The 27,996-nt window shown below is 30.5% G+C and overlaps 2 protein-coding genes across 3 annotated transcripts; one reads left to right on the top strand and one right to left on the bottom strand.

Moving 5' to 3' along the window:
* Positions 1 to 12,014: 12,014 nt before the first annotated feature.
* On the top strand, positions 12,015 to 17,418 carry LOC113850186 (putative disease resistance RPP13-like protein 1). Of its 2 annotated transcripts, XM_027480600.1 has the most exons (3): positions 12,023 to 15,061; positions 15,236 to 15,928; positions 17,081 to 17,373. In XM_027480600.1, the coding sequence occupies exons 1-2, from the start codon at positions 12,067 to 12,069 to the stop codon at positions 15,892 to 15,894; spliced, it is 3,654 nt and encodes a 1,217-aa protein (XP_027336401.1). In that variant the 5' UTR covers positions 12,023 to 12,066; the 3' UTR covers positions 15,895 to 15,928; positions 17,081 to 17,373. The 2 variants fall into 2 exon arrangements, with proteins under 2 accessions (XP_027336400.1, XP_027336401.1); XM_027480599.1 differs by having other exon boundaries at positions 12,015 to 15,928; positions 17,081 to 17,418.
* A 1,960-nt stretch (positions 17,419 to 19,378) lies between these two features.
* LOC113850727 (putative disease resistance protein At3g14460) lies at positions 19,379 to 26,297 on the bottom strand. Its single transcript, XM_027481279.1, has 3 exons — positions 22,497 to 26,297; positions 21,690 to 21,939; positions 19,379 to 19,896 (listed from the first exon to the last, which is right to left on the bottom strand). The coding sequence occupies exon 1, from the start codon at positions 26,295 to 26,297 to the stop codon at positions 22,533 to 22,535; it is 3,765 nt and encodes a 1,254-aa protein (XP_027337080.1). The 3' UTR covers positions 19,379 to 19,896; positions 21,690 to 21,939; positions 22,497 to 22,532.
* Between the last annotated feature and the right edge of the window lie 1,699 nt (positions 26,298 to 27,996).

Raw genomic sequence — 27,996 nt, 5'->3', positions numbered from 1 at the left:
TTTAATATATTTCTTTATTAAAAAGTCAAAATAACTACTTGTTGCATACACATGCATATAATTAGATAAACTTCATATTTTACGGTGCAAAACACAAACACCAACTTCTTCCTAATTTTATTTTATTTTTGAGAGATGTTACACCTGCCACTTTAATTTAAAAGAAAATTACATTAAATACTTTTTTAGTGTAGTTGTAAGAGAGAAAAGAATATATTTTAGATTAAAAAAATCACATAAAAAAGAGTGATAATAGATATACGAGTTTGTGGCAATAAACATGTTTTTCTTTCCTAATAAAGTAAATTTAATGGTCACTGCGTACACATCTACCTTTTTGCTCCCTTAGATGGATAACGAATCACTTTCTAATTTTCCGCAATTTAACTCATAGGCGACTACACAGCAAACGTAAGCAGAACCGAGAAAACCAAGTGACGGTGATTAATCTCAACATTTTATTAAATTATTTTTATATCTAACTGCAGAAACAATCTCACTCATTGCTACACTAATTAATGGTTACCTCGTGTTAGAGGCTACCCTTTATTATATATTCATAGTATTAGATTGAAGATAAGATCAAAGCATTGAACCAATAAGACTTAGAAACGATGGTTTGACTGACATAGCTAATATTTTTATTTAAATTTCATGTGGTTTGTTTTATACCACGAATTTTTTTTAATCAAAGGTATGTACTTTTCTTAACAAATGAATAATATTTTAAATTAAATTAAAATAAAAATTTATTCGTATTAAATTACAAAAATAAGGTTTAATTTTTTTTATGCCTTCTATTTTCTTTATTAAAAGTATCAACTTCGTTTCACATTCTATTGGTTCTTATTTTATTTTTTAATTTTTAATCTCTTTCACCATTTTATCATCATCATTATTGTTATTATTATTATCATTATTATTATTATTACAAAAATAATAACTCTTGCATGCGCGTACACATAATCCAAAATGAAAATGGATAAATGTAATGATTCTTTCAACGGGACATTCTCTTTATTGTTTCAATATTTTTTAAATATTGAAACGAATAAAGTAAATTTTTTATTTAAATTTCATGTCATGTTTCTTTTAACATATTTTTTTAATATTTTTTTATCTTTTGAAAACGTAGAAATAAATTAATAAATAAATAATATTTTGGATTAAATCAAATAAAATTTTAATTATTAAAATTTATACCCAAAATATCAAATTATATTGTTAAATGTATTAAAAAATAGAAAAATTAATTACTTAAATACTTATAAAGTTATAAATCAAAACTAAAATTAAATCATGTAATATCTAATAACTGCAATAATAATGTTATCTTTTATCTTTTAATATATTATATAAAAAAATTATTGATGTAGATAATACCATGGGGTACTTCCACAATCATTTTATTTATTGCCTTGAAGAATTATTTTTTATTTACTCATCAGCAATCGTAATTCTAATGTTTCTATAAATTAATCAAAATAAAAAATGTGTTGAATCAAATTACAATATTCATTTTAAAATATATTTTCTTTTGTCACAAATAGATTATGATATAAAAAGTAAATAGTTGGATATGTAATTTCACAAAGTTTACAAAAATAAATTAGTTAATTATAAAATACAGTTTTTACGTAATTAGTCAAGTATTTGACAAATTTTAATACAATCAATCAAGTAATTACTTATTTAACTCATTTAATTAAGTACAATAATTTAGTATATCTCACATAATCAGTTAAATATTAGACAAGTTTTCATTCAAAAAATTAAAAGAGTTGGTTATAGAAAAAATATACTAATTGTAATAAAGTTATAAATGTTTAATTAATATTTTTTAATAAAATTTTATTATTATTAATTATTTATGAGCTAAAATAAACACAATCCTATATTAAATTAATTAAACATTGCCTTGTACATTGGTGTAAATCAAACTCATAATAATTTAAAAAAAATTAAATGATATTTTCATCTACATATTTGACATATATATTTGTAAGTCAATTTTTATGTATAAGAATTTTGTAAATTAATTTTTATATATAAATTTATTTTTAATTTAGTCTCTTATTTTTTAATATATTTTAATTTAAATATAATAAAAGAAATTAAATTAAATATATATAATAATAATTTATTTATAAATATTAACGAAGTATCGAGAGGAAAGTACTATTTAAACTAATAAAAAATAACGTATATCTTACTGTTTGTTCAAGAATTTAGATGTCATTATTGCAGCAGCATCAATACTGTCATTATTTTAGCTATCCGAACAGTTCATGAAACGAGAGTTTGAGATAGTCATCGTTATTATTGAAACCACCAATACATGTCCTCTTCTACCGCTAGGACTTAACAAATCATTAATTTTTAAAGCAAGCTTTAATATTAAAAAAAAAATGGTTAATTTCAACTCTTAAAGTTGAAATCAATATTTGAAAATTTTTTTGTATAGAAATATATTATAATTTTTAAAACTATATATTATTTTTATATGAATAAACTCAATTTTAAAAATTAAAGTTAAAGAAACTGATATACAATGTTATCAAATTATACTTTAAAAATTAAAGTAATTAGAAATTAACTAGTATTTCATTCATGCAGTGTATGAAATTTTATGAGAAAATAATAATTATTGATGGAAAGAAAATTTATTAAAAAAAGACTTTTGTAAGTACATATCATTAATTTGTATCAATCGACAAAATATTATAAAAGTTTATCCAAAACTTCTTAGTTGAAGAAAGGAAGTTGATCTCGAAAGTGTGGCTAGTGCAACGATTACGTATTCTGTCCCACTACAAAGTTATCCAAAACATAAAGTTTACCTTCAGGAAAAATGCCCTTAAACTTATGTAGGAATATTCCTTATAGATGCATGCACTATGTCAGAAAAGAGATCTAAGAGCAATTCTGTTTTAATTTAGTGAATGTTTAAAATCGTTATTAAATCTTGTGCTATTCAATACATTACATTTAAGAGAGCGGTTAAAATAACTGTTCTCAAATGTCGATATTGGAGAGCGGTTTTACTTGGAACCGCTCTCACAAAGTGGATGTCTGGACTGAGACAAGAAGGACTGGTTACAGATTATGATTTTGCAAATTCGGCAATGGAAACTTCGTCAGTAGACCCTAGAGAGCCCATTTGAGCTAATTCGAGCGCCAACCTCCGAGCCTGAGAGAAAGCCCACCCCAAGAAATCCTGAGCTAGATAGGATTTAGATGTCCCAATACCAGCTCAACTGATAGAAAAGATACTACGTTTAGAGCGGTTCATATAAACGCTCTCCAAAATATGAATATGAACCGCGAATCTGAAAGTTAAAATTTCTTCTTTGTGAGTTTTCTATTACAATCTAAAATTAATTTATTGTTATGTTTAAATTTGAATTCAAATGTTTGTCATTTGAAATTTCTTTATTTTTTTCGCAAATCAAAATTGAAACTTAAGCTTATATGTTGTATTAACCAAACAGTCAACATCTGCATGAATTAAACAGGTAAGTAGTAAAAAAAGAGAATAAATTAGTAGGATGATTCACCATTAGTAGAGAAAGGAAAAAAACATGGAGAGAACAGTGAGAAAGTTATCTACAGATGTGAAAAAGAGCAACTTTATCAACGCAAAGAAGACAAAGAGAAAATCGCTCTCAAAAGTATAGATTAGAAAGTGGTTAATGGAAATCGCTCTTAGAAATATAGATTAGAGAAAGATTAATAGAGAATCGAAGTATAAATTAGAGAGCGGTTAATGAAAAATCACTCTTAGAAGTATAGATTAGAGAATGGTTAATGGAGAAGCGCTTTCAGAAGTATAGATTAGAAAGAGGTTAATAAAGAACCACTCTTAGAAATATAGATTAGAGAGCAGAGAACCGCTCTCAGAAGTATATGTTAGAAAGTGGTTCAACATTAACTGTTCGGAGAGCAAGTGTACTCATCGAGAAGTAATAAAGGGTTCTTAAATTAAGTTCCTAAAATATCGTCTCACAAGGATTGATTTTTAATTACTAAAAATTTTCTAATTCAATTATTTAAGCTTCAAAAATACGAGATTAATTAAAGCAAGAATTTATAAAATCGATTATAAAATTAAGAACAAGGAATACAATACACATCTTGGTTAAACTTATCAGAGAGGAACCTAGGACGTATAGGTTTTCTCATTCAATCATTTATGTTATTTTTATGTTTAACTCTAAATTTGACTTACTTGTGATTACCAATCATTCATACGAATACTATTAATACCCAATGGTCATGCAATATTAATATTTTTTCTCTAAATTAACATCTCCAATGGTCATGCAAGACATCAATTTAAGAAAGCTTAAGTAGCCTATGAACTTGTTAATTTAACAATGATTAGAAGAGAAAGATTGGTTTGATCCACTTAATCCTTTGTCTCTTTTTACCCTACAGATCTATTAATTAACTGAGGTATGGTCACCTGATGATATAATTAATTTAGGATTAAGAAAGAAGCACAATAGGATAAAATCTAATCAGGAAACAAAAATCAAATTTAGATTCAAACATTAAAATATCATAAATTCATGAACAATAGTTTCTTTATCCCTAACTATAGATTTAGTTACTCATGCTAAAGAAAACAACTAGAACAATCATAAATAAAGCCATAGAGAAAAGCAAACTAGAATGAGATGAGTTCCTAGTCTTTGAGTAGGTCGCTTAAAGCTCCAAGTTTTGCCAAAAGTATGCTAAAGATCTCATGAGAGAGAGATGAAAGGTGTATCAAAGAACAAAAGTTCCGATGTAAAAAACAGTGTCTCCTACGATGCCTGAGGTCTTCCTTTTAATAGAGTTTGAAAACTCTAAAGACTATTCATAGTTGGGCTTCCCGCAAATGAGCACGGCCGTCCAAGGCATTAAGCATGACCGTGCATGAGCTTGAAGCACCCCTGTGCTTGTTAAAAGGATCTGGGCGTGCTGATTGCTGTGAAGCTCTAATCTTCAATTAATTTGAGCCCAAAATGCACCCAAAGTCTACTTGCAGCATCTTTATACCAAACTGCATAATTAATATATAAATTAGTATAAACCCCAAATAAAATAAAAGTCAAATATGAATATATGAACTGTAAAATAGAGTCTAATTACAGACTTATCATTAACCGCTCTCTAAATGTATTGTTACAAAGTAGCTTCTATTAACTGTTATCTAAGTTAACGCTCCAAAAGCTCATTTTTGGCATAGTGTTATATTCAACCTTCCTATGAGGTTGTTAAGGAAAATAAATTAGTTCAAAATATTATGATTACCCCTTGCAAAATGATGACTAATTCAATACTAATATAACTCACATGGACATCGAACAAAACTATCTCAACAAAAACAATATCGTGTTCATTATCATATCTGGTCATACTCCACTTACGAATTACTCATGTCTTAATTTTCTTATTTTGATTGAGTGGAGAAATGTTGGAAATCTTGTTCAAATTGGGAGTCATCTTCTCATGATCAAAAGAGAGCCAAATTACCTACCAAATTAATTTTCAATCATTAAAACCTTAAGGGACAAAAAGTAACCTAACCAATTGTTAGTGTTTAAGAAAAAAAAAAGTCAAACCATATATTTAAATAAAATATATGAAGTATGAATGAATATGCTTATTCTAAAATAAGAGGATAGAAACACTATTGAGTGTTATATATTATGATTCTAAAATAGACTGTGAGCTAATTAATACAAAGAAACAAAATGGAAGATAGAAAAAGCATAAAGCTTTATAGAAATAGTTGGACAAACTTCTTAGATTCACTTGAAAGTTGTGATGAAGGTTCGCAATAATTACCCACCAAGTACAAACACACTCACTGTTCAGAATGAATAATAATGGTCATTTAATAGCAAATCATGTAAACTGGGTTTTAGCTAGAAATGATTATAGGAAATATTTTTAAAATTATGAATAATTAATTTTAAAATATAGTAAATATTATTATTCTTTTTTAAGGTATTTTATTTTGATTTAATTTTATTTCTAATTATGCAATGTTAAAGTAATTATAGGAAAAATATTCAATTCCTTCATAAAATTATGAAAAAATTACAATATTACAATTAAGATAAAATATTTAGATATTGTAGAATTGATTATTTTTATTATTTTTAATCATTATGGGAGCATTAGTATGAGTGTGACTCATTATTTTATAGTAAAATATATGAATATAGTCATCAAAGGAATTATAGAGTACACTATAATAATTAGTAAATATTATTATTCTTGTTTAAGGTATTCTATTTTGATTTAATTTTATTTCTGATTACACACTGTTAGAGTAATTATAGGAAAAAGATTCAATTCCTTCGTAAAAATTATAAAAAAAATTACAATATTATAATTGAAATAAAATATTTGAATATCATAGAATTGATTATTTTTAATCATTATAGGTGCTATTAGTGTGAGTGTGACCATTATTTTATAACAAAATATATGAATATAGTCATCAAAGGAATTATAAAATATATTATAATAATTAGTAAATATTATTATTCTTGTTTAAGGTATTCTATTTTTATTTTATTTTTGATTATGCACTATTAAAGTCATTGTAGGAAAAAATTCTCTCTTGTTAAGCCTGATTATGAAGCATATAATATAAAATATGATTTAATAAAAATGTTTAAACTATTTATTATTTTTTATTTAAAATGTTTTATAGTATCTGTAATTCAAAAAAAAATTTATTATTAGAAAGTTTAAAAAAAAATAATAGGGTATACTATAATAATTAGTAAATATTACTATTCTTCTTGAAGGTATTATATTTTGATTTAATTTTATTTTTGATTATATACTGTTAGAGTAATTATAAAAAAAAATCTCTCGTGTTAAGTCTGATTAGGAAACATATAATATAAAATATGATTTAATATTTAGTTTAAATTATTTTTTATTTTTATTTAAATTATTTTATTATATCTCTAATTCAAAATTATTATTATTATTATTAGAAATTTTTAAAAAAATATTAACTATTATTCCATAATTTCTCTAAATAATTATTTTTTAAACATTGACCATGTTTTGTTTAAAGTGAAAAGAGAAATTTATATTGTAAAAATTTTGAATTTCTTGTCAATTACTTTTTAAACATCGAGTGTCTATTACTAAAAAATATTTAGAATAGATGAAAGTGATCATGTTGAAAACATTCTATTTTGATTTAATTTTAACTGTTAGAGTAATTATAAAAATAAAACTCTCGTGTTAAGTCTGATTAGGAAACATATAATATAAAATATGATTTAATATTTAGTTTAAATTATTTGTTATTTTTATTTAAATTATTTTATTATATCTCAATTCAAATTTTTTTATTATTAGAAAGTTTTAAAAAAATATTAACTATTATTCCATAATTTCTTTGGATAATTATTTTTTAAACATTGACCATGTTTTGTTTAAAGTGAAAAGAGAAATTTATATTGTGAAAATTTTGAATTTTTTGTCAATTACTTTTTAAATATCGAGTGTCTATTACTCAAAAATATTTAGAACAGATGAAAGTGATCATGTTGAAAACATTCTATTTTGATTTAATTTTAACTGTTAGAGTAATTATAAAAAAAAAAATCTCTCGTGTTAAGTCTGATTAGGAAACATATAATATAAAATATGATTTAATATTTAGTTTAAATTATTTGTTATTTTTATATAAATTATTTTATTATATCTCTAATTCAAATTTTTTTTATTATTAGAAAGTTTAAAAAAAAAATATTAACTATTATTCCATAATTTCTTTAGATAATTATTTTTTAAACATTGACCATGTTTTGTTTAAAGTGAAAAGAGAAATTTATATTGTGAAAATTTTGAATTTCTTGTCAATTACTTTTTAAACATCGAGTGTCTATTACTCAAAAATATTTAGAACAGATGAAAGTGATCATGCTGAAGACATTCCAAATGTTGTTGAAGAAGATATTAGAGATTGTCCAAAGATGTATGAGAGGCTGAAAGATGATGCAGAAACACCATTGTATAATGGATGCACAAAGTTCACAAGATTGAGTTCTGTGTTAAAGCTTTATAACTTAAAAGCCTCAAATGGATGGACTGACAAAAGCTTCACAGACTTGCTAAGTTTATTGCATGAGATGCTACTAGAGGATAATGTGCTACCTACGAGAGCATATAATGCTAAACAAGTACTTGCTTGTCATAATGATTGCATTTTGTTTCGAAATGAGTATGCATCATTAAGTCAATGTCCAAAGTGTAATGAGTCACGATACCTAAAGAAAGAATCAACACCTGCGAAGGTCTGTGATATTTTCTAGTAATATCTAGATTAAGACGCCTATTTCACAGTGCAGAAAATGCCAAGTAGATGACTTGACATGCTGAAGGTAGAATTAGAGATAGGAAGCTTAGGCATCTAGATTCTCCGCAGTGAAAAACATTTGATGATGAATATAAAGACTTTGCAATTGAAACAAGGAATATACATTTTGCGTTGATAATCGATGAAATGAATCAACCCGTGATGTTAATAATGTATAACTTACCTCCGGAACATATATGCAGAACCTATTTAATAAGTAAGCATGCATTTATGTCAAACAACTATGATTAATGTTAAGTGGTTTAAATGTATCTAACTTCTTTCGTGCACCATTGTTAGTGCTCTTATCACATATTGAGCAGAGAAGGAAGTGCATTCCTCCAGGATAAAGATGCGTCAAATAAAATGGGTCACTGTTTAGGTAATACTATGATACAATGTGTTTTTAATTTTTAGGTTAAGGTCAATTACACTATATATCTCTCTTTGTTAATGCTGGTTTATTTGTTTTTAATTTTTAGCATATGAGTCACTGTTTAGGTAACACTGTGCATATTATGTGTGTCTATTCATTGGGGACCCTTTGCGCCATGGACAAACTGTAATCCCAGTTAATATAAGACCCCTTCCATATGCTAAACCAATATCACAAAACCTATTTCATCATGTTAACTATTTGCCATATGCTTATTATTTAACTTAATTAATTAAGCTTTGTGTTTTATTATTTTGTCTACAGTATTTTCTAGAGTTCTAGATGCTAACTTTTCCTGACAGTAGAATTCATCAAGTGCAAAAGGAGTGGTGTGCATATCTCTATCATAGATATTTAAAGGACACATTAAGCACAATGGATTTATAGTACTTTTTTTTACAAGACTTAGACAATTTTCTTTCAAGGCAATAGGAAAAAAGTGTATATATGAGATTATTTTTCTCTATCAATGTAAACTCTGTGATTGTAATATGTACAGATGCAAGATGTTACGTCTTTAGTGTTACCTTTGATTTGTAATTGAATAATGTAATGTGCAATTGCTTTGAAATTCTGGTATATTAGGCTCTATTTGTAATTTCTATTCTAATTGCACTAGTTCTGAATAGTACATGGTTTATCAGGTATGCTAAAATCTGAATAGTACATGGTTTAAAAAAATTTCCTTAACTTTGGAGAGCGGTTCATGAACAATCGCTCTGCAAAGTCCACTTAAAAGAGCGGTTCACCCATAACCACTCGCAGAAGTGGATATTGTAGAGCGGTTACAAAAGAACCGCTCTCATAAGTTCAAGATTAGAGAGATGTTAATTCTGAATCACTCTCTTTGGTACAGCTTCTGTGAGCAGTTCCACGTGGAACCCTTTTCTTATATTATGTTCTGAGAGCATGGAATCGCTCTCCAAAGTGTCACGTATAGAGAGCAGTTATGCAGTTAACTGCTCTCTTAAGTGTACTTCTAAGAGCGGTTAAGCATGAAACTGCTCTCTTAAATTCAAGACATTGTATAGTGCGAGATTTTATAGCACTTATAACCGCTTTCTATGTTCAACCAAAACCGTTCTAACATTTCATTTATAGCGTAGTGTAGAGCGATTCCACGTGTCTAATATCAACGTTTGAGAGCATTTATTTAACTGATCTCTTAAGTACAACACTTTGGATAATATGAGATTTTAAAGCAGTTATAAATGCTTTCTAAATTAAAAAAGAATCGCTTTCATATCTCCTTTTTGGCGTAGTAATTATAAATAAAATTTACAAAATTGACTCATCTTTGTATTGTTCTCTTGACTGTAACTACTTTTTCAATGTTTTCGAACATCAAATCAAAATAGTGTGCAACACTTGTTGCAACACATGTAGTCTAAAAACAAATGTTGTCTCTTGTCTTGCAAAAACTTACCTAAAATTAAATTGCATAGTCTAAAATGAGAAACTAATGAAATAAGAATACAAGATGTTAAAATGAAATTAATTGAGAGTTAAGAATAATACTTACCAGTTGATGTATATTTACTTTGATTGTAAGTGACTATTTACACAATATTTTACTCTTTCATCCCCTCAATAAAATTATCCAAAAGCTCAAACAAATTTCTTTAATTTTCAACATTTGATTTACATACTTTAACTCTTTTTTAAGAAGAGAAACTCTACATTTATGATAGTTTGAAGGCTTTAAGTATCGGCCATGATTTTCAATAGTTTCAACCATTAACTTGAAGCTTTTTGAGTACTTGAGGTGTGGAATATGATGTCCAATATCTTCAATCATTAAGTTAAAAATTTTTGAGCACACAAATTGGTATTTATCTTTTGTTCCTTTTTCTTAATTTTCTGATGACTTAATGCATGAAAAATGATTTTGAGATGGTGATTATTTTTGTTGATTTTGTAATCATTTGCCTAATATATGTTTTGATTGGTAACTCAATATTTCTTTTAGGCTAATCTCTTTTTGAATTTTAGACATACAACTCGAGTTTCAACAAAACAATTAGGGGTATCCACAAGTTGGTTTAGTTCAGATTTGGAGAAAAAATAATCCAAACCGATCAAAATAGATTGGTTTAATTTGGTTTGGATTTGTGCAAAAAAATTTGAAAATTCAAACCAAATACGAACCGGTTAGTTCGGTTTGGATCATAGGATTATCCGATTAAATAACCTAAAATAAAAAATATATAAGAAAATAGAAAAAATGTCAATTTTTTTTATTCAAATAATTCTTGACACATTATTTTAACGTAATTATACAACATTTCAACATAAATACACAAATTCAAAATAAGTTTCAATTCAAAACACAATTTATTGCATGTGAAGGTATTTTTTTTTTTTTGAAAAAAAAAAGTCATCGCAAGTCAACAGATTAATCGAGTATATCATCGGGTCTATGGGTTGACTTGTGCCAACCTTTTATCCGAACTAAAATACGTTGGATTTGATCGATTTGAATTGGATTGAACTTATTAAGTATATGATTGGATTATTTTTCGGTTTGGATTGTTTGGATAATTGAGTTTATTAGTTTATCCGATTCAATCGACACTCCTAATAATAATGAACTCCTAATAATAATGAATGATTCTGGTTTATAATAGAAAAATTGATGAAAAAAAAGTTTTAAATTTTAAATTAACGGTTTGTTACTTTCGAAAGTAATTAAATAATTCTGTGAGTGACGCTTGAAGAGTAGTTATAAACTTAACGGTGCCTGTTTGAACAATTTGATCCATTCTTCAAAATAAAGTTGATAGCGCTGTCTGAACCACTCTCCAAAATGGGCTTGAACCGGTCTTTAATGTTTTTTTTTTTTAAGTGTTATTTTTAATAATTGACATGTATTTAGTATTTTGTATATTGATTAATGTTTTAAAATTTGTAGTATCTCCTTGTTAGCGGGGTGTTGTATTTGTGTGACACGTTATATCCTATAATTTTCAAAACATCGTTTCTCTGTCCCACTTGTGTCAGATCATGTTTCCTAATCGAAAAACCCTTATCCTTGAAGATTCCGATTAAAACAGAAGGGTTTCAGTTTAACAAAATAAGAGACCAGACCTGTGTAACAAGTTTCAGGTCATCAAAGACAAATGTTGACTTAAAAACTATTTTACGTTATGGTTGGAGAAATATCTGTACAAAACCCTGTTTTTCATTTTCAGATCATTGCTTTTATTTATCACAAATATCTACAGATTCAAACTGAAAAGAGAAATAATTGATGGCTTTGGTTGGAGAAGCATTGCTCTCTGCTTCTGTACACGCCCTGGTTGAGAAGATTGTCTCCACTGAATTCAAAGATTTGTTTTGCAGGGAGGAATTCGATCCTTCAATTCTCAATAAGCTTAAAATCACATTGCTAACCCTTCGTGCAGTTCTGAATGATGCTGAGGAGCAGCAGATAAGGAATCCTGCAGTGCAAGAGTGGCTTCATGAGCTCAAAGATTCTGTCTATGATGTAGACAGCTTGTTGGATGAAATCTACACAAAGTCCTTGCAACGCAAGGTAGAAGCCAAGTCACAAAGTTTTAGTTATCAAGCGCGGAACTTCCTTTCTTACTCTTTCAAACAGTTTCGTGGGAGAATGAATTTTGAATTGCAAAACTTAATGCAAAGATTAGAGCATTTTGCAAAGGAGAAGGGTATACTTGGTTTGAAAGAAGGTGTATCTGGGAGTGTATGGAATGGAACAGTCACAACCTCGGTGGTTGATCAATCTATAATATATGGTAGAGATGGTGATATAGATAAACTAAGAGAATATTTGCTATCAGATGATGATTGTGATAACCATGTAGGAGTGATTACTATTGTAGGCATGGGAGGGCTAGGCAAAACAACACTTGCTCAGCTACTTTACAATGATCAAGAAGTGAAACAGCACTTTAGTTTGAAAGCATGGGCTTGTATCACCAACAATTTTGATGTTGTTAGGGTGACTAAGACGCTTCTTGAGTCTGTTAGTTTGAAGCCAGTTGTTACTAATAATCTTGATGCTCTACATGTTGAATTGCAGCAAAGTTTGAGTGGTAGGAAATTTTTGTTTGTATTAGATGATTTATGGGATACCTATAATGACTGGAATAGACTAAAAGCTATTCTTAGGTCCGGCGAAGTAGGAAGTAAGATCATTATCACAACACGCCAGGAAAATGTTGCCTTGGCAATGCATACTTTTCCCATCCACAATTTAATGCCACTGTCACACCAAGATTGTTGGGATCTGCTTGCCAAACATGCATTTGGAGCCAACCAGTCCAATAGAGATCCAAAGCTTGAAGAGATTGGGAGAGAAATTGCAGCCAAATGTGATGGTTTACCTCTTGCTGCAGAAGCTCTTGGGAGTCTTCTTCGAACCAAATTGTCTGAAAAGGATTGGAATAGAATTTTGAAAAGCAACATCTGGGATTTGCCCAATGACAAGGTACTGCTCCCTTTGCTATTGAGCTATTATTATTTGCCTCCTCCTTTAAAAGGATGTTTTGCCTATTGTTCAATTTTTCCAAAGAATTATGAGCTCAATAAGGAGATGTTAGTTAGATTATGGATGGCAGAAGGTTTAATTCAGTTTAGAAGTAATCAAAGTTTGGAAGAGACAGGAGATGAATACTTTGATGAACTAGTATCAAGGTCATTTATACGAAAGAACACTAAATATTTCCAATTCATGTTCACAATGCATGACCTCATCAATGATTTAGCCACAGCTGTATCAGGAAGGTATTGTTTCAGATATGACAGTCCAAAACCAAGTGAATGTTTAGATAAAATTCGCTATTTGTCTTATAGCAGGGGAGAGTATGACTATTGTCATAAGTTTGATGGAATTTTGAAAATAAAGTGTTTACGAACCTTCATAGCCTTACCAATGAGAAAGAATCCATACCAAGCTAGCAAAAATTGTTACTTAGCAAAAAGGTTGCCACATGATTTGTTCCTAAAGATGAGGTATTTACGAGTTCTATCTTTGTCACATTATGACAATATCACTGAGTTGTCTGATTCTCTTGGAAATTTCATCCATTTGCGATATCTGGATCTCTCTTACACTAAAATCAGAAAGTTACCTAATGGAACGTGCAAGTTGTACAATCTGCAGACTTTACTGCTATCATGTTGTTCGTATCTAATTGAGTTGCCTCAAGACATGGACAAACTGATTAATTTGCGCCACAGTGATCTTAGTGGAACCAAGCTGAAGGAGATGCCCTCAAATGTGAGTAGGCTAAAATGTCTCAAAACTTTGACTTGCTTTGTTGTTAGCAAAAAAGAGGATGGATTAAAGGTTAGAGAATTGACAAATTTTCCACATTTACAAGGGAAACTCTCCATGTTAAACCTGCAACATGTTGTGGACGCCAATGATGCTTTTCAATCTGGTTTGAGAAACATGGAAAAAATTGAGGAGTTAGAATTGGAATGGGGCTGCAACACTGAAGACTCGCGTAATGAGAGAGAAGTGCTTGACCAGCTACAACCGTCATCAAACTTAAAGCATCTTACCATCAAATTTTATGGTGGCACCACCTTCCCAAATTGGTTGGGGCATTCTTCTTTCTGCAACATGGTATCTCTTACGATAAGTGATTGTAATCATTGTTGGTTGTTGCCACCACTTGGGCAATTACCTGCTTTGAAGCAACTCATTATTGACAGGCTCAAATCACTAAATTGTGTTGGAGTTGATTTCTATGGTAGAGGCTCCTCTTCTTTTCAACCATTTGCGTGCTTGAAGTATCTAAAATTTAAGGAGCTACCATGCTGGGAGGAATGGCTTTCCATCAGCGATAAAACTACCGAATTTCCTTCTCTTGAAGAGTTGTGTATATTCTACTGTCCCAAGCTAAAAGGAAACTTACCTAACAATCTTCCATCACTAAAAAGACTCAGAGTAGTTGAATGTGATTTACTTGAATTACAAAACTCAAATGAGGTGGATAACATCTACACTGGTGAGACTAAGATTCCACTGAAAAGATCATCTGATCTCAAATGGATCTCTACTCTTCACTCTTTACATGTTTTTGGTTCCCCAGGTGTACTGTCATTGTTTAACTACTTTACTGTTGGAAATCATGATCCTATACAGATATCCCTTAGGATGACAATCAGCAACAGTTGTCTTCGAATTTTGAATATCAAAAGAATTCCATCTCTCATATACTTTCAAAAAGATGGTCTTCCCACTTCATTGATGCACCTGCATATCCACAATTGTGAGAAATTAGAATTTCTACCTTCTGAACTGTTGCATAATTATTCATCACTTGTGTATCTTACACTAAGTGACAGTTGTCATTCACTGGAAACCTTTCCATTAGGTAGTTTTCCTGTTCTTGAACATCTTTATATTGACAATTTTCCTAATCTCAAATCCTTCTCCATCTCAGATAAAAATGCATCACAAAGCCTTACACATCTCAAAATCATCAATGTAGCAAATTGTCCTAACTTGGACTCTTTTCCACAAGATGGGTTGCCCACACCCAATCTAGAGAAATTATTTGTGCACACATGTGAGAATCTCAAGTGTCTGCCAGAATGGATTAACACCCTCACTGGCCTTCAAGAACTGAGTGTTTATGATCTTCCATGTCTCGAGTCATTTGCAAAAGAGGGCCTGCCTTGCAATTTACAAAAACTTGGGATTGTTGATAGTGGAACACTCTCAACAACATCCATCATTCAATGGGGTACTCGGTGGCTCACTTTTCTTATTGAACTAACAATTGGAGGGGATGATCTTGTCGATGCCTTGATGAAAAAGCTATTGCTTCCAACCTCTCTTGAGTCCCTTTGCATTAGAAACATTTCTTTCTTGGATGGCAAGGGGCTTCAACACCTCACTTCTTTGGAAAATTTGCAGATTATAAACTGTCCAAACCTTGAGTTGTTGCCAGAAAAGGAATTGCTTCCTCTTTCTCTTTCAGTACTTGGTATTTGTGAGTGTCCTTTATTACAAATCACTTATCAAAGGAATGGAGGAGTAAATTGGCCCAGGATTTCCCATATTCCATGCATAAAGTTCAATGAAGAAGTAATAATATGAACGTCAATGAAGATTTTATCAAAAATTACTCTAGGTAAGTTGTCATTCTTCTGAAAATTATCTTCCATTTATTTGAATAATTGATTTTGACACGTGTGTATCTTAGACGATTGATATTCAAACTGCTCCTGTTTCTCAAGAATTTATGCTGTTATGTAATTTTAGGTCATTATGCTGCTCGGTTTACACAAGTATTGTTTAGTATTACAGTGAGAAATCCTTGCATTATGTTATCAATAATAGTAATCATGTGTAAAGATGGGGGATTGATGAGTTAAAAGAAGTTTTTCGGGTGCGAGTATGATATCTAAATAAATGTGAATGTTCTACTAATTTCAAAATGATTAGCTTCTTGCCACTACATTATTAAGACTGGAGTTGTAAATTCCACTTGATATGATAAATTGATCAAATGATTTTGGGTTCTGAAATCAATTTCTTCTAATTCAAATTTTCTTCTCAATCAATCAACATAGTTTCAGATGGTTCATGGACTCGTTAGTCAGATTTGAAATCCATTATTAAATATTATTAAATGCAGATATTTGAAATTGTTAGATTGTGGATATCCAAGATCAAGTTTACATATTTTGCTCGTCAATTGTGTTCTGCTTTGGCTATCAGATCTTAACTATTACTAATCCTATTAGATATTGAATAAAGGGTTGGCTAATATAAGGAGCAAATTTACGGTATTATCTTATGTTATTAGTTGATTTTTTTATTGCCTTACAAAAGAAGTCCTTAGTCTGAGCCAAATTATCATTATAAAAAACAAATACAAATAATTATAAAAAACAAATACATATTTGTATTTGCGTAGTTCCTGTACCAAAATGGTGCCTTCTTTTAGAGCTAAAATAACTTGTTTTCATACATTAGTTGAAACATAATTTAATGATGCAGTGTGTTTGAATGGCAACTAGAAAAGGGATTGAAAGAAACTTGCAAGTAACACCTTCCTCAACTTTGATCAAATTTTGGCTTTTAACTTGAGATCTTGTCCAATTTACCAAAACTTCAGTTGTTGTAGTTTCTAGAATTTTTTCATGAGGAATCAGAATTTTCTTGATGCTAATTATGTAAATAAAAATTAACAAATACTTGTTGATAGTTTTAACTGTAAAGCTTCAATACAATTGGGTAACCATGCAAACTGTGAATATTAACATCTAAAACATTACAGGAGACAACGGAAACGGTGCTCCAAGATCTCCCATTCTCCGAATGTTTATTTCAGAAGAAAGTATGTGTAATTAATGACAATTATGCCATGTGACAGGTATTCTTTATTTAATTTATGAGCGGTGTGAGCAGGCAGTTATGTTTTGTAATGAATGACAGTTATGTCACATGACAGTTATGCTTTGTAATGTTTAATTTAGGATTAGGTTGTTAAGTGGGTGGTTACTGGTTAGGGTTCTGTATTTGTAAGATTCAAAACAGAGAAATATTTTCTGTGGTAAACGTCAAGGTTGTCAAATTCAAGAGTTTATGTAAATTCATGGAGCGTTAACTTGACTCATAAACTTAGATCGTGAACTCATAAGTTTACCTCATGCAAAAATAATATTAAAAAATCCACAATAATGATGAAAGCACAATAAAAAGCCAAAAGCATATTTAAATAGCCAATTCATACATTGACATTGTTATAGAACAAGTTAAAATCATTTATAAATGATGAAAAATGTCAACTTTTAAGCTCATAGCAAAACATTTACACAAGTTTATAAGGTTCATTTTAACAAGCATTGAGTCATTAACACGAGCAAATAACTGCATAAGTAATAGTATTAGATAGAAAGTATATTTTTCCTAACAAACATTGCAGCAAGGTTTATTTTCAGTCTTTCTTGCTTGCAGTAGTGTTTAGCAACTTGCTGAGGGAGAAGAAAAGTGGTTAACTAATACCAAACAATGTCATTTTGGGTGTAAATTTACGATTTCGTCTGAGTTCATCTACAAATGAGTTTATATGCTATTTGACATGATTTCCGTACCTAAAATTGTAAACTTGGGATTGAAAAGACGGTGGACGTGAGTCTCTCGGACATCAAATTCATTGTTGTGCAGTCTGTATGTTTGTGAGTTTCAATAAATATTTCCCATGTAATGTTGTGTGCATATCTGATGTTCTATCAGGAGCTGTACCATGGAATTGCAGCCTTCGTCTTCATTTTCAATTTGGCAATATTGAAAGCATGCATGCTCGGCATGTTTACAGTGCTTGATCATTCTTGAGAACATTTTCCATCTGTCTTAATCAAGTCATCTTCTTTGGGATCAGTTTTGCTCTTCTAAAAGATGCTAAGTAATATATTTATTATTGTCAATGAATTTGTACTATCCGAAAGGGGTGTTTGCACAAATTTTTTTTTTTTTCCAAATTTTCAACGTCTTTCTCACTTTAAAATTTTTTTCCTACTTTCTACATTGGTTATTCATACAATCGATATTAAAATTTTATTATTATTTTCAAAAATACTACTGCACTTTTTATTAAATTGATTATTTATTAATTGATGTCATTAAAAGTCTCTTGTAGGAAGTTTTTTTTTAAGGTTTAGGGTTCTTTTCAACTTGAAGGTCAATCTATTAATGCTTTTAATCCAGGATAGCATTAAATTATTCCTTAAAATCCTTAAGGATCCATGCATTGGTGTAGATAGAAGAAGGCTAGTATTGCTCAATATTGCGTATATAAAACGAGATTTTAAAATGATTTTATTGAAATTATAAACTAGTGTATGATATTGAGGACATAAAGTGCTTTATCCCTTAAATCTAGTTTTATTTTTTAGTATTTTTTATCTAATGTTATAGGAATTGCTTCTTTACAGGACTTGTCATAAATTATATTTATATTTGATTTTTTTTATCCTATTAACTTTCGTTGACAAAAAGGGCAAGTCCACGGGTTGAACAAGTAGTTAAGTGATGTATAAAGTCTCGTTTCCAAAGGGAGTATAATAATTTCTTATCCAAGCAATCGAGTATAAGAATTAAGTGCTGAATAAAGACTAATAGGAAATTAAGAAATCAAGAAATACAAAGTTGAAGCAAAGGTATATATTCGAAAATCAGAGAGAACTAGCCTAGGTTCACCCTTTTCTCCCAATCATTTTACTCTACTCTAGATAACCTCCTTAGCCCAATTAATGGTTTGAATTATTAGCCAACACACTATGATACTTAAAATCCTATTTACAGCACAATTAATTTTGGGTAACATTACCTAACACACAATGTATCCATCTGTTTTAATCTAAGCTTCCCTCTCATTAAGCGCAAGTCTTTAGGCTATGCAAAGCCAATGGATATATTCCTATCTCATTGACTAATTGACTAACCCAATCATAAGTTGTAACCAAAGAAGCATTGCTCACACTAAATTGCAATGATCTATTTCTAGAATCAAAGATTTGCGTAAATCAACTTCATTGGTGGCCAAACAACAAGGTGTATTAAGTATAGATATGAACAAGCAAACAAAAAATTCATTAATAAGGAACAAGAAACACTAATAAAAGAGTCAAGCTACATGATTGAGATCCAAGGGATCCCTCGTGAATTGTTTAGAAATCCATGAGAACAAAAAATAAAATCCCAAAGCAAGAGAAATCCTCGTTAAAGAAGTACAAGAGAAGGGATTAGAATAAAAAATGAATGGTCTTCAAGCTTGATCTTCCTCCCAAATTCTTAAATCTCTTCAACTTTTGTGTTTCTCTCTCTAGGGTTCTTTGATCTAGCTCGGACTTTCTCTCTATAAAGGACCTAAATGAGAACTTTTGTCTTCATACCCCAACGAGCCTCTCAAAACTCAATTTACCCAAAAACAAGACTTGCTGGCACGTGTGCGTGCTCCTCAGCATGAAACTAGATCGTTGCAGCAAAGTGGTCTCAAGATGTATCAGAATGCTGGAAAGAGCTTGGTGTGCTGCGACATGCAATTTTGCACTGTAGCATGAACCTTCTTAACTTGTCTCTTTCAGAACATCCCTTAAAAATAAAAATTCATTATGTGAATGCGATCTCAAATGATGCTAAAATCAATGTTTCAACCAATCACTTAACAATAACAATAGTGAAATGATTTAGAAAGAGAAGTTGGTTTATTTAACTACAAATGCATTAATTTCCATAAACTCAAGGACAAAGCAAGGCAGTCATGCAAAACTTATGGCTTGAAGAACTCCAATTTCTTGGAAGTTATCTCAACGCCGAACTTAAATATTTATTAGTCTTCTCGCAAATAAAAACATAGCCGTGAATACTATCCAAAAGAAGAAAATACTAGTGTAGAGCCAAGCACAATTAGCCATGGAGTATGTTTAGTGGATGGTTCCAATAATCTTGGATGCAGAGGTTAGGCAAGTTAGCGCCCTATCCATTTTGATATGTCTAGTAGAATTAAGTCAACGTACTTTTATGGAGTTCTAAGGTTTTTCAATTTCAGAAATTTTTCTTACTAGATCCCTTGTATAAATTCTATGATTTTGTCTCTTAATTCTAATTCTGTTAAACAGATTTCACAATGGCAGGTTTTGAGAATGTATGTTGTCCTATGAATGAAAATTTTGAGATTTGGTTTCTATGTAGTCTTCTCAATGGAGGAGCATATGCCATGAATGTTGTTTGTGCTAGACAAGTTCTTTCAAATTTTACCTAGATTTCTCTGAAGGGTGCATTTAGTTTTTGTCATGTTCAAGCTCAGTATGATCATTTGCCTTTTGATGAGTCAACTAACTCAAGGAGAAACCTAGCATGTGATATCATGCCATCAACTCATAATTTTTCAGGAGAATGCGGTATTATATTTCCTCTCAAAGCACGGCTCGTGTGTTGCTAACTTTCAAAGCTCCATTTTTTGAACCAAGGCATCATATATGTTTCCCCCTTTTCCAAAGGCCTTACCTCAACAGATTATTTACAATCGCTTGTTTCCAAAGGGTCTGTTATTTGGTAATAGTTATGATTTAATAAAAAATATGTTAACTTTAATATATAGATTAGTAGTTTCATGTAGGTTCAGGTGGAATCAGTTTGCAATTCAGATAGCTAGGTACTACCGGTCAACAAGAGTATTGCTTTACATGCTTATGACCTCATTCACGATGTAGGACGTCATAGAATCATTTTATCAAAAGCATGGTAGAAACGAATGTTTGGGTGCAACCTACAATGCACAATATGCTGATTCAAGTCACTGGGTGCCTTGGGTGAGAAATGTAGACACTTTTTTTTAGTTGGTCGTGGAGAAATGTAGATACTTAAAAGTTGGTAGCCACTACTATTGCTTTTTAAAGGAATTGACGTATTAAACAATCAAGTCCCAATACCACCAGTGTTGTGTTTTCAGTAGTCCGAACCACTAGTGCTTTGCTTTGATATATATGATGTTTTCGTTTAATTAACCAAATAGACAGACCATCTTTATCACATCTGCATACACACTGTATTTAATTTTAGATTTTTAGTGTTCCCAAAACAATATGGTGTTCCGACAGTTTTTAAAATATCGTACCATTCACATTATCAAAATTATTTACTAAATGTTGATCAAACGGTCATAATTTTACACAAGAAATATATAGTAAAATGGGAATTTTATAAAATATTTACATTAACCATACCTATTTATATTACCCGGTGATCAAGCATGTCTCCCCATCACAAATTTGAGGAGTCATGAAAGTTTAACTTAATAATATATCTTTTATGCGAAAATAATATAAGGACTAAAAATAATAATTAAAACCACCTATGGTAAACAAGTATGAAAGCATGCGTACCTTATATTTCACAAAGGAAAAAATGTTAGCAGACCGTATGAAGACTGAGAAAGAGATTGTGGTCAGAGCCCAGGAAAACGAAAATAGTGTCTCCTTCAATCCCGATTATGTTTACTACTACCCATACATTTGTATCACTATTTAAAATTGCTCACTGAAAACTTGGGATGTTCCTTTTATTTGCCACAACATTGTTTTGGAATCGGTCCAAGCTACAACAAGGTCAAGCTGATCAGATTGGTGTTGAATGCTGATTCAGATTGTAAAGGAAAGATGGTAAGACCAAGAATCAAGTTAATGCTCAAATCTGTTCTGTTTCTGCAGACATCACAGTATTGAAAGATAAAGAATCTGGAGTTGAAAAATACCAACTCTTAATGGATAAATTACATGTTGACCTGTACTTTGTGAATGTGAGTGATCACATCATCAGAACCTATAACCTTATTACAAGGAATATTACTCCCCAAAATTCATAGCAAGCTCAAGATTTAAAATGTGCTGCGAGATGAAAATGTGCTGAATTTTAATCCATTTTAATGTAAAAGAACCTTTGAAACACACTGTTTAATGGTGTTAAAAAAAAAGAGACGATTGAAAAGAACACAATGCAAAGATATTGCCATATGATACTAAACAATAAAATATCTACATTGTGCAGCATGATGATGTAAATTGTTATGGTATCCTATAATTTTTAGATATGGAAGGGGCAATTTGAATATCAATCAAATAAGAAACATGAGCACCAACTCAAACAATTATTGAAAATAAATGTAAACTTATTTTTAATGAAAAGATACTTACTTGACCTTAATAAATTTTGATACCATAGTTGAGTGCTCACATTATAACTTCTTCATTGATCTCTATGCACGGAATGTGGCCAATCTTGGGGAAATTTATGCCCCCATTGCTTAGATAGGTTTCTTGTAATAAAGGACAATCACTGATACTAAGTACTGAAAGAGGAAGATTTAGGAACTCCATTTCTGGCAAAAACTGAAGATTAAAACATGACTTAAATTGCAGATTTTCCAGAGAAGTAAGATGTGGAAGCCCCTTCCCATCAAAATAAGAAATGTCTCGGATGCACAGGGACACAAGAGAAGTGGGAAGCAATTGCCCTGTCATCAAGGCATTGACAAGATCATCACCTCCAATGGTTATTTCTGTAAGAGAAGTTAGCCACTGAGAACCCCATTGAGTGACGGATTTTGTTGACAGTTTTTCACAATTGAAGACCTCAAGCTTTTTTAAGTTGGATGGCAAACCCTCTTCAGCAAAAGACTCAAGACATGGAAGCTCACAAACCATCAAATGTTGAAGGCTAGTCAGGGTGTCAACCCGTTCAGGAAGTGAGATGAGTTTCTCACATTTGCGCAACAGCAATCTTTCCAAATTGAAAGTGGATAAACCACCCCGTGGAAAGGAACTCAGATTAGGACAATTTCTTACATACAAGGTTTTCAGATGTGACAGCTTGTAGGCCAAATTATCGGAGACAGAAAAGGATTTCAAATTAGTGCAATGTTTGATTTCAAGATGCACAAGAACAGGAAAACTGTCTAATGGGAAGCATTCCATTGAATGACAACTATCACTTAATATCAGTTGCACGAGTGATGAATAGTTATGCAACAACTTAGGAGGTGGAAATTCTAATCTCTCACAATTGAAGATACCAAGGTGCACTAATGAAGTTGGTAGACCATCATTTTGAAAGGACTTGAGAGTTGGAATGCTATGAATATACAGAGTTTGAAGATAATTGCTACTGCTGATCATCCTAGGGAATACTTGTAGAGAATCATGGTATCCTGCAATATTAAAGTAATTGAGAAAGGGCATTGACCTTAGTTCTAGTAATGACAACACAAGCGGGGACTGAGCAACTTGTAAAGTTTGAAGACCATAGGTCCACCGGAAATCTGCCTCATTTGAGCTTCGTAACTCAAGTAGATCACATCCAAATATCCTTAATGTAATTAAGGATGGAAGATTGTAGGGTAAGTTTCCTTTCAGTCTGGGACATCGGAAGACATGTAGGTCTCGAAGAGAAGGAAATTCAGTAGCTATATCACTCATGGAAAGCCATTCTTCCCACTTTGGCATTTCATCAAATATTAGCAACTCTAGGGACAGAAATGGCTGATATGAAGCGGAAACTCCACCATAGAATTCAGTTCCAACAATTTGTAGTGATTTTAGCCTGAAAATCCTGAGACTCTTGAGAGCAGGTAATTGCCCTAGTGGTGGGAGCAACAAACAATAATTACAATCGCTTAAGCAAAGGGATACCATGTTACAAAACGAAGAATCTCCTAACCAATTTGAAAAGCTAATGCCACTATAAAATTCGATGGCTAGTTTCTTCAACTCTGTTGATGGTTGCAAATACTCAAGTACTCTCTCAAAATGTGAATTTTCTGCATTAGGGCCCCATTTGAACACTATCTCATCAATTTGTTTTTTATTTTGCAAATTGGCTTGAAAAGCATCAATGGCATCCACAACATTTTGCAGGTTTAAGATGGAAAGCTTCCCTTGCAGATGTAGGAAATTACCTAGATCTTTAATCTTTAATCCATCCTTGTGTTTGCTGACAACAAAGGAAGTCAAAGTTTTGAGATGTTTTAGCAAGCTCATGCTTCTCGGCATCTCTTTTAGCTTAGTTCCAGTAAGATCGATGTGGCGCAAATTAATCAACTTTTCTATTTCTCGAGGCAATTCAATTAGATGCTCACAATTTGATAGCAATAAGGTCTGCAAATTGTAAAGCTTACATATCCCATTAGGCAACCTTTTAATTTTAGTGTAAGAGAGATCCAAATATCGCAAATGAATCAAATCTCCAAGAGAATTAGGCAACTCAAAGATATTGTCATAGTGTGACAAAGACAGTACTCGTAAGCACCTCATCTGTAGCAATAGAGCATGTAGCACACTTTTAGCTAAGTAACAATTTCTGTCAGTTTGGTATTCATCCTTCTCTAATGGTAAGGCTATGAAGGTACGCAACTCCTTTATTCCAAAAATAGCATCAAATTTACCATGATGGTCATATTTTCCCCTGTTGTAAGACAAATGGCGAACTTTATTAAGATTGGGACTTAGCTTTGGGTCTTCAAATCTACAACAATACCCTGCCATTGTAGCTGTGGCTAAATCATTGATAAGGTCATGCATTTTGAACATGTTTTCATAATTTGAGTCTCTAAGAATTAACGAACTTGAAACCAATTCATCAAAGTATTCATTTCCTGTATCTTCCAAACTTTTATAACTATTATATTGAATTAAACCTTCTGCCATCCATAGTCTAACTACCGTCTCCTTATCTAACTTGTAACCCTTTGGAAAAATTGAACAATAGGCAAAGCATTCTTTCAATGGGGCAGGCAAACAACAGTAGCTCAATTGTAGAGCTGGCAGTATGTTGTCCTCAGGCAAGTCCCAAATGTTGCTTTCTAAAACTGTATTCCACTCATTTTCAGAAAATTTGGTTTGAAGTAGATTCCCAATAGCTACTGCAGCAATCGGTATACCACCACATTTATCTGCAATTTTTCTACCAATCATTTCTAGCTTTGGGGTTTTAGCGGAATGTTTCACTCCAAATGCATGATTGGCAAGTAGACACCAACAATCTTCGCTTGATAGAGGCATCAAGTAGTGGATAGGAAAGGTATGCACAGCCAATGCAACCTTTTCTTGGCGTGTTGTGACAATAACCCTGCTTCCCTGACGCCCGGAATTTAGAATATCCAGTAGACCATACCAAACACGGGTATCCTGTACATCATCTAATACAAACAAAAATTTCTTACCACGTAGGCGTTGCTTCAATTCCACTTGTACAGCACTAAAATTATTTGTAACTGGCTTTGAAGAAACAGACTCAAGAAGAGTTGCAGTTACCGTAGAAACAATTGAATCCTTGGTCATACAAACCCAAGCTTTCAAGTCAAAGTGCTTATTTACTTGTTGGTCATTGTAAAGAAGTTGAGCGACTGTTGTTTTGCCAATCCCTCCCATGCCCACGATAGTAAGCACTCTTGCACGATCATCACAAGCAACATATGAGAGCAAGTACTCTTTTAGTTTGTTCATATCACCATCTCTACCATACACAGCAGGCTGATCAACAACAGATGTTGTAGTTGATTCAATCCAAACACCCTGAGAAACATCTTTTGGCGACAAAAAGTCACATTTTATACTTACAAGAAGATCTAGCCTTAAAAATAGTGTTTTTAGTTCATCATTCATGCCCATGTTAAACGATGATCTGAATGGAGTATGAAGTAAATTCCAAACCTGACCGGTAAAAGTTTTTGACTCAGCTTCTATCTTGTGTGTCAAAGCCCTTGCTTCAATTTCATCCACTATGTTATCAACTTCATACACGACATTTTTGAGTTCATGAAGCCAATTTCGCATGAGATGAATTGGTATAGGATTCTCCTTAGCATTATCTAGGCCCTTATAAACAGTCACTAGTCTCATCCTTATATCATTCAGTATTGAATACTCGAGTTTGATAGTGAAATCAATGGAAACAATTCGGCTAACCAGCCTGTTGATGGCATTAGAGAGCGCTTCCATCATTAAAGCCATCAATTTTTTTCGTTTAGATTTGAGGGCTAAAGATAATAAGTGAATCAGTAAAAGAACTATGCTTGGAATAACAGAATGGCCTCACCAGGGTTCACTGGAAAATAAAATACAAACCAATCAAGATCAAATCAAATGGCCGGAAAACGAAACGCAAAATCAAAACATGGAAAATAGGTTCAAGAAAAGTATTGCTGTGAACCTTAATTTCTACAAAAATAAAAGCAGAAAAATTAAATTAAAATTAAAAAGATACAGGGAATTAAGAAAAGCCAAACATACCAGGGATGAATCGCCACAGTGAAAGAGATTGCATGAGCACGCACAAGATTTATGGCACGATCACGAGGACAGAGATCTTGGTGTGAATAGTGATGAACAGAAGTCAGAAGCAGGAATGCAAAACCGTCAACGATAAGTCACGGCTCGTGAGGCTGCCAAAAAACGCTATTTAAAACCAAATAAATCTCTCTGTGCTTTTACGGAGGATATTTTCTGCAATATACAACGTTCAACGCAATAAAACAAAATGGTTACTATTGGGTACATTTTTTAAATTAAGCAATTTTAATTTTTTTAATATATTTAAAATTAAAAATATTTATATTTTTAATAAATTATTAATTTTATTATTTATTGATATAAAATTAATGGAGATAATTATTTTAACTAAAAGAGCATAAAGTGTCTCTTGACTTACTAGAAATTATCTAAAAATAATATATTATTTTTATTAAAAATTATAATAACTATTAGTATTTATATATTTAATTAGATTAAATTTTATAATTTTCAATAAAACTTATGTTCTATTGTAAAGTTAAAAATTCATTTTCCGGATCCATGATAATTATTAGATTAAAACAATAAATATTAAAAAGATACATTGTGTATACTCGTATGATTAATTTTAAATCAGCTTAAGAAATTTATTATAATATTACTCTTTTAAAAATTATAAAATTAAAAAATAGTTATACAATATATTTTAAATTATTTATTAAAAAATTTTAGTATATACATATGAGTAAATTTTAAAATTATTAATAAATGCTTAAGAGTGAATATAATTTTAAAATAAATGATAAAATTCAAAATTTAAATTAATTAAAAAATAAATGCATAATGTAAAAAAAAATATCACTTGACACAATAAGTAAAGGATTAATCCTTAAAAATGTTTTTTTTTTAGAATACTTTTAAAAATATTTTGTTTTAAAAATTAATACTTACAAATTATACATAGAAATTGAATCAATAAGTTACTTTTTTTATTTAACTCTTTTAAAGTGAAGTTTTATTTATTTATTTTTTCTAAACTACAAGTATATTTTACTATAGACTATTTAATTTCAATAAAATTATTTTATAATAAAATTATTTTTAAATTAAGAATAAATATATTTAAAAAATTTTACTTTATTATCTCTTTACTTTTGAGAACTCAAACCTTATATTTTTAGTATAAAATAATAAACTGTTATTAGAAATTATAATGTATTACAGAATTTAACTTATTAATAATATTAAATACTATTTTTAATAAAAAAAATTATTATTCATTAATTTTTTGTTATATATCCTTAGAAATATTTTAGAAAAAAATTATTATAATTTTTATATTCTTTTAATTGTCATAGTTTTATTAAGTATTAAACTAAGTTTCTCAATCTTAAATTCTATTCAATAA

Source organism: Abrus precatorius, unplaced genomic scaffold (assembly GCF_003935025.1).
Source record: "Abrus precatorius isolate BTA unplaced genomic scaffold, Abrus_2018 Scaffold9, whole genome shotgun sequence".
Taxonomy (NCBI): Eukaryota; Viridiplantae; Streptophyta; class Magnoliopsida; order Fabales; family Fabaceae; genus Abrus; species Abrus precatorius.
This window is presented reverse-complemented; position numbering and strand designations above follow the sequence as displayed.

Coding starts and splice junctions, on each gene's coding strand:
- LOC113850186 (XM_027480599.1), top strand. CDS start 12,067: ATGGCTTTGGTTGGAGAAGCATTGCTCTCTGCTTCTGTACACGCCCTG.
- LOC113850727 (XM_027481279.1), bottom strand. CDS start 26,297: ATGGAAGCGCTCTCTAATGCCATCAACAGGCTGGTTAGCCGAATTGTT.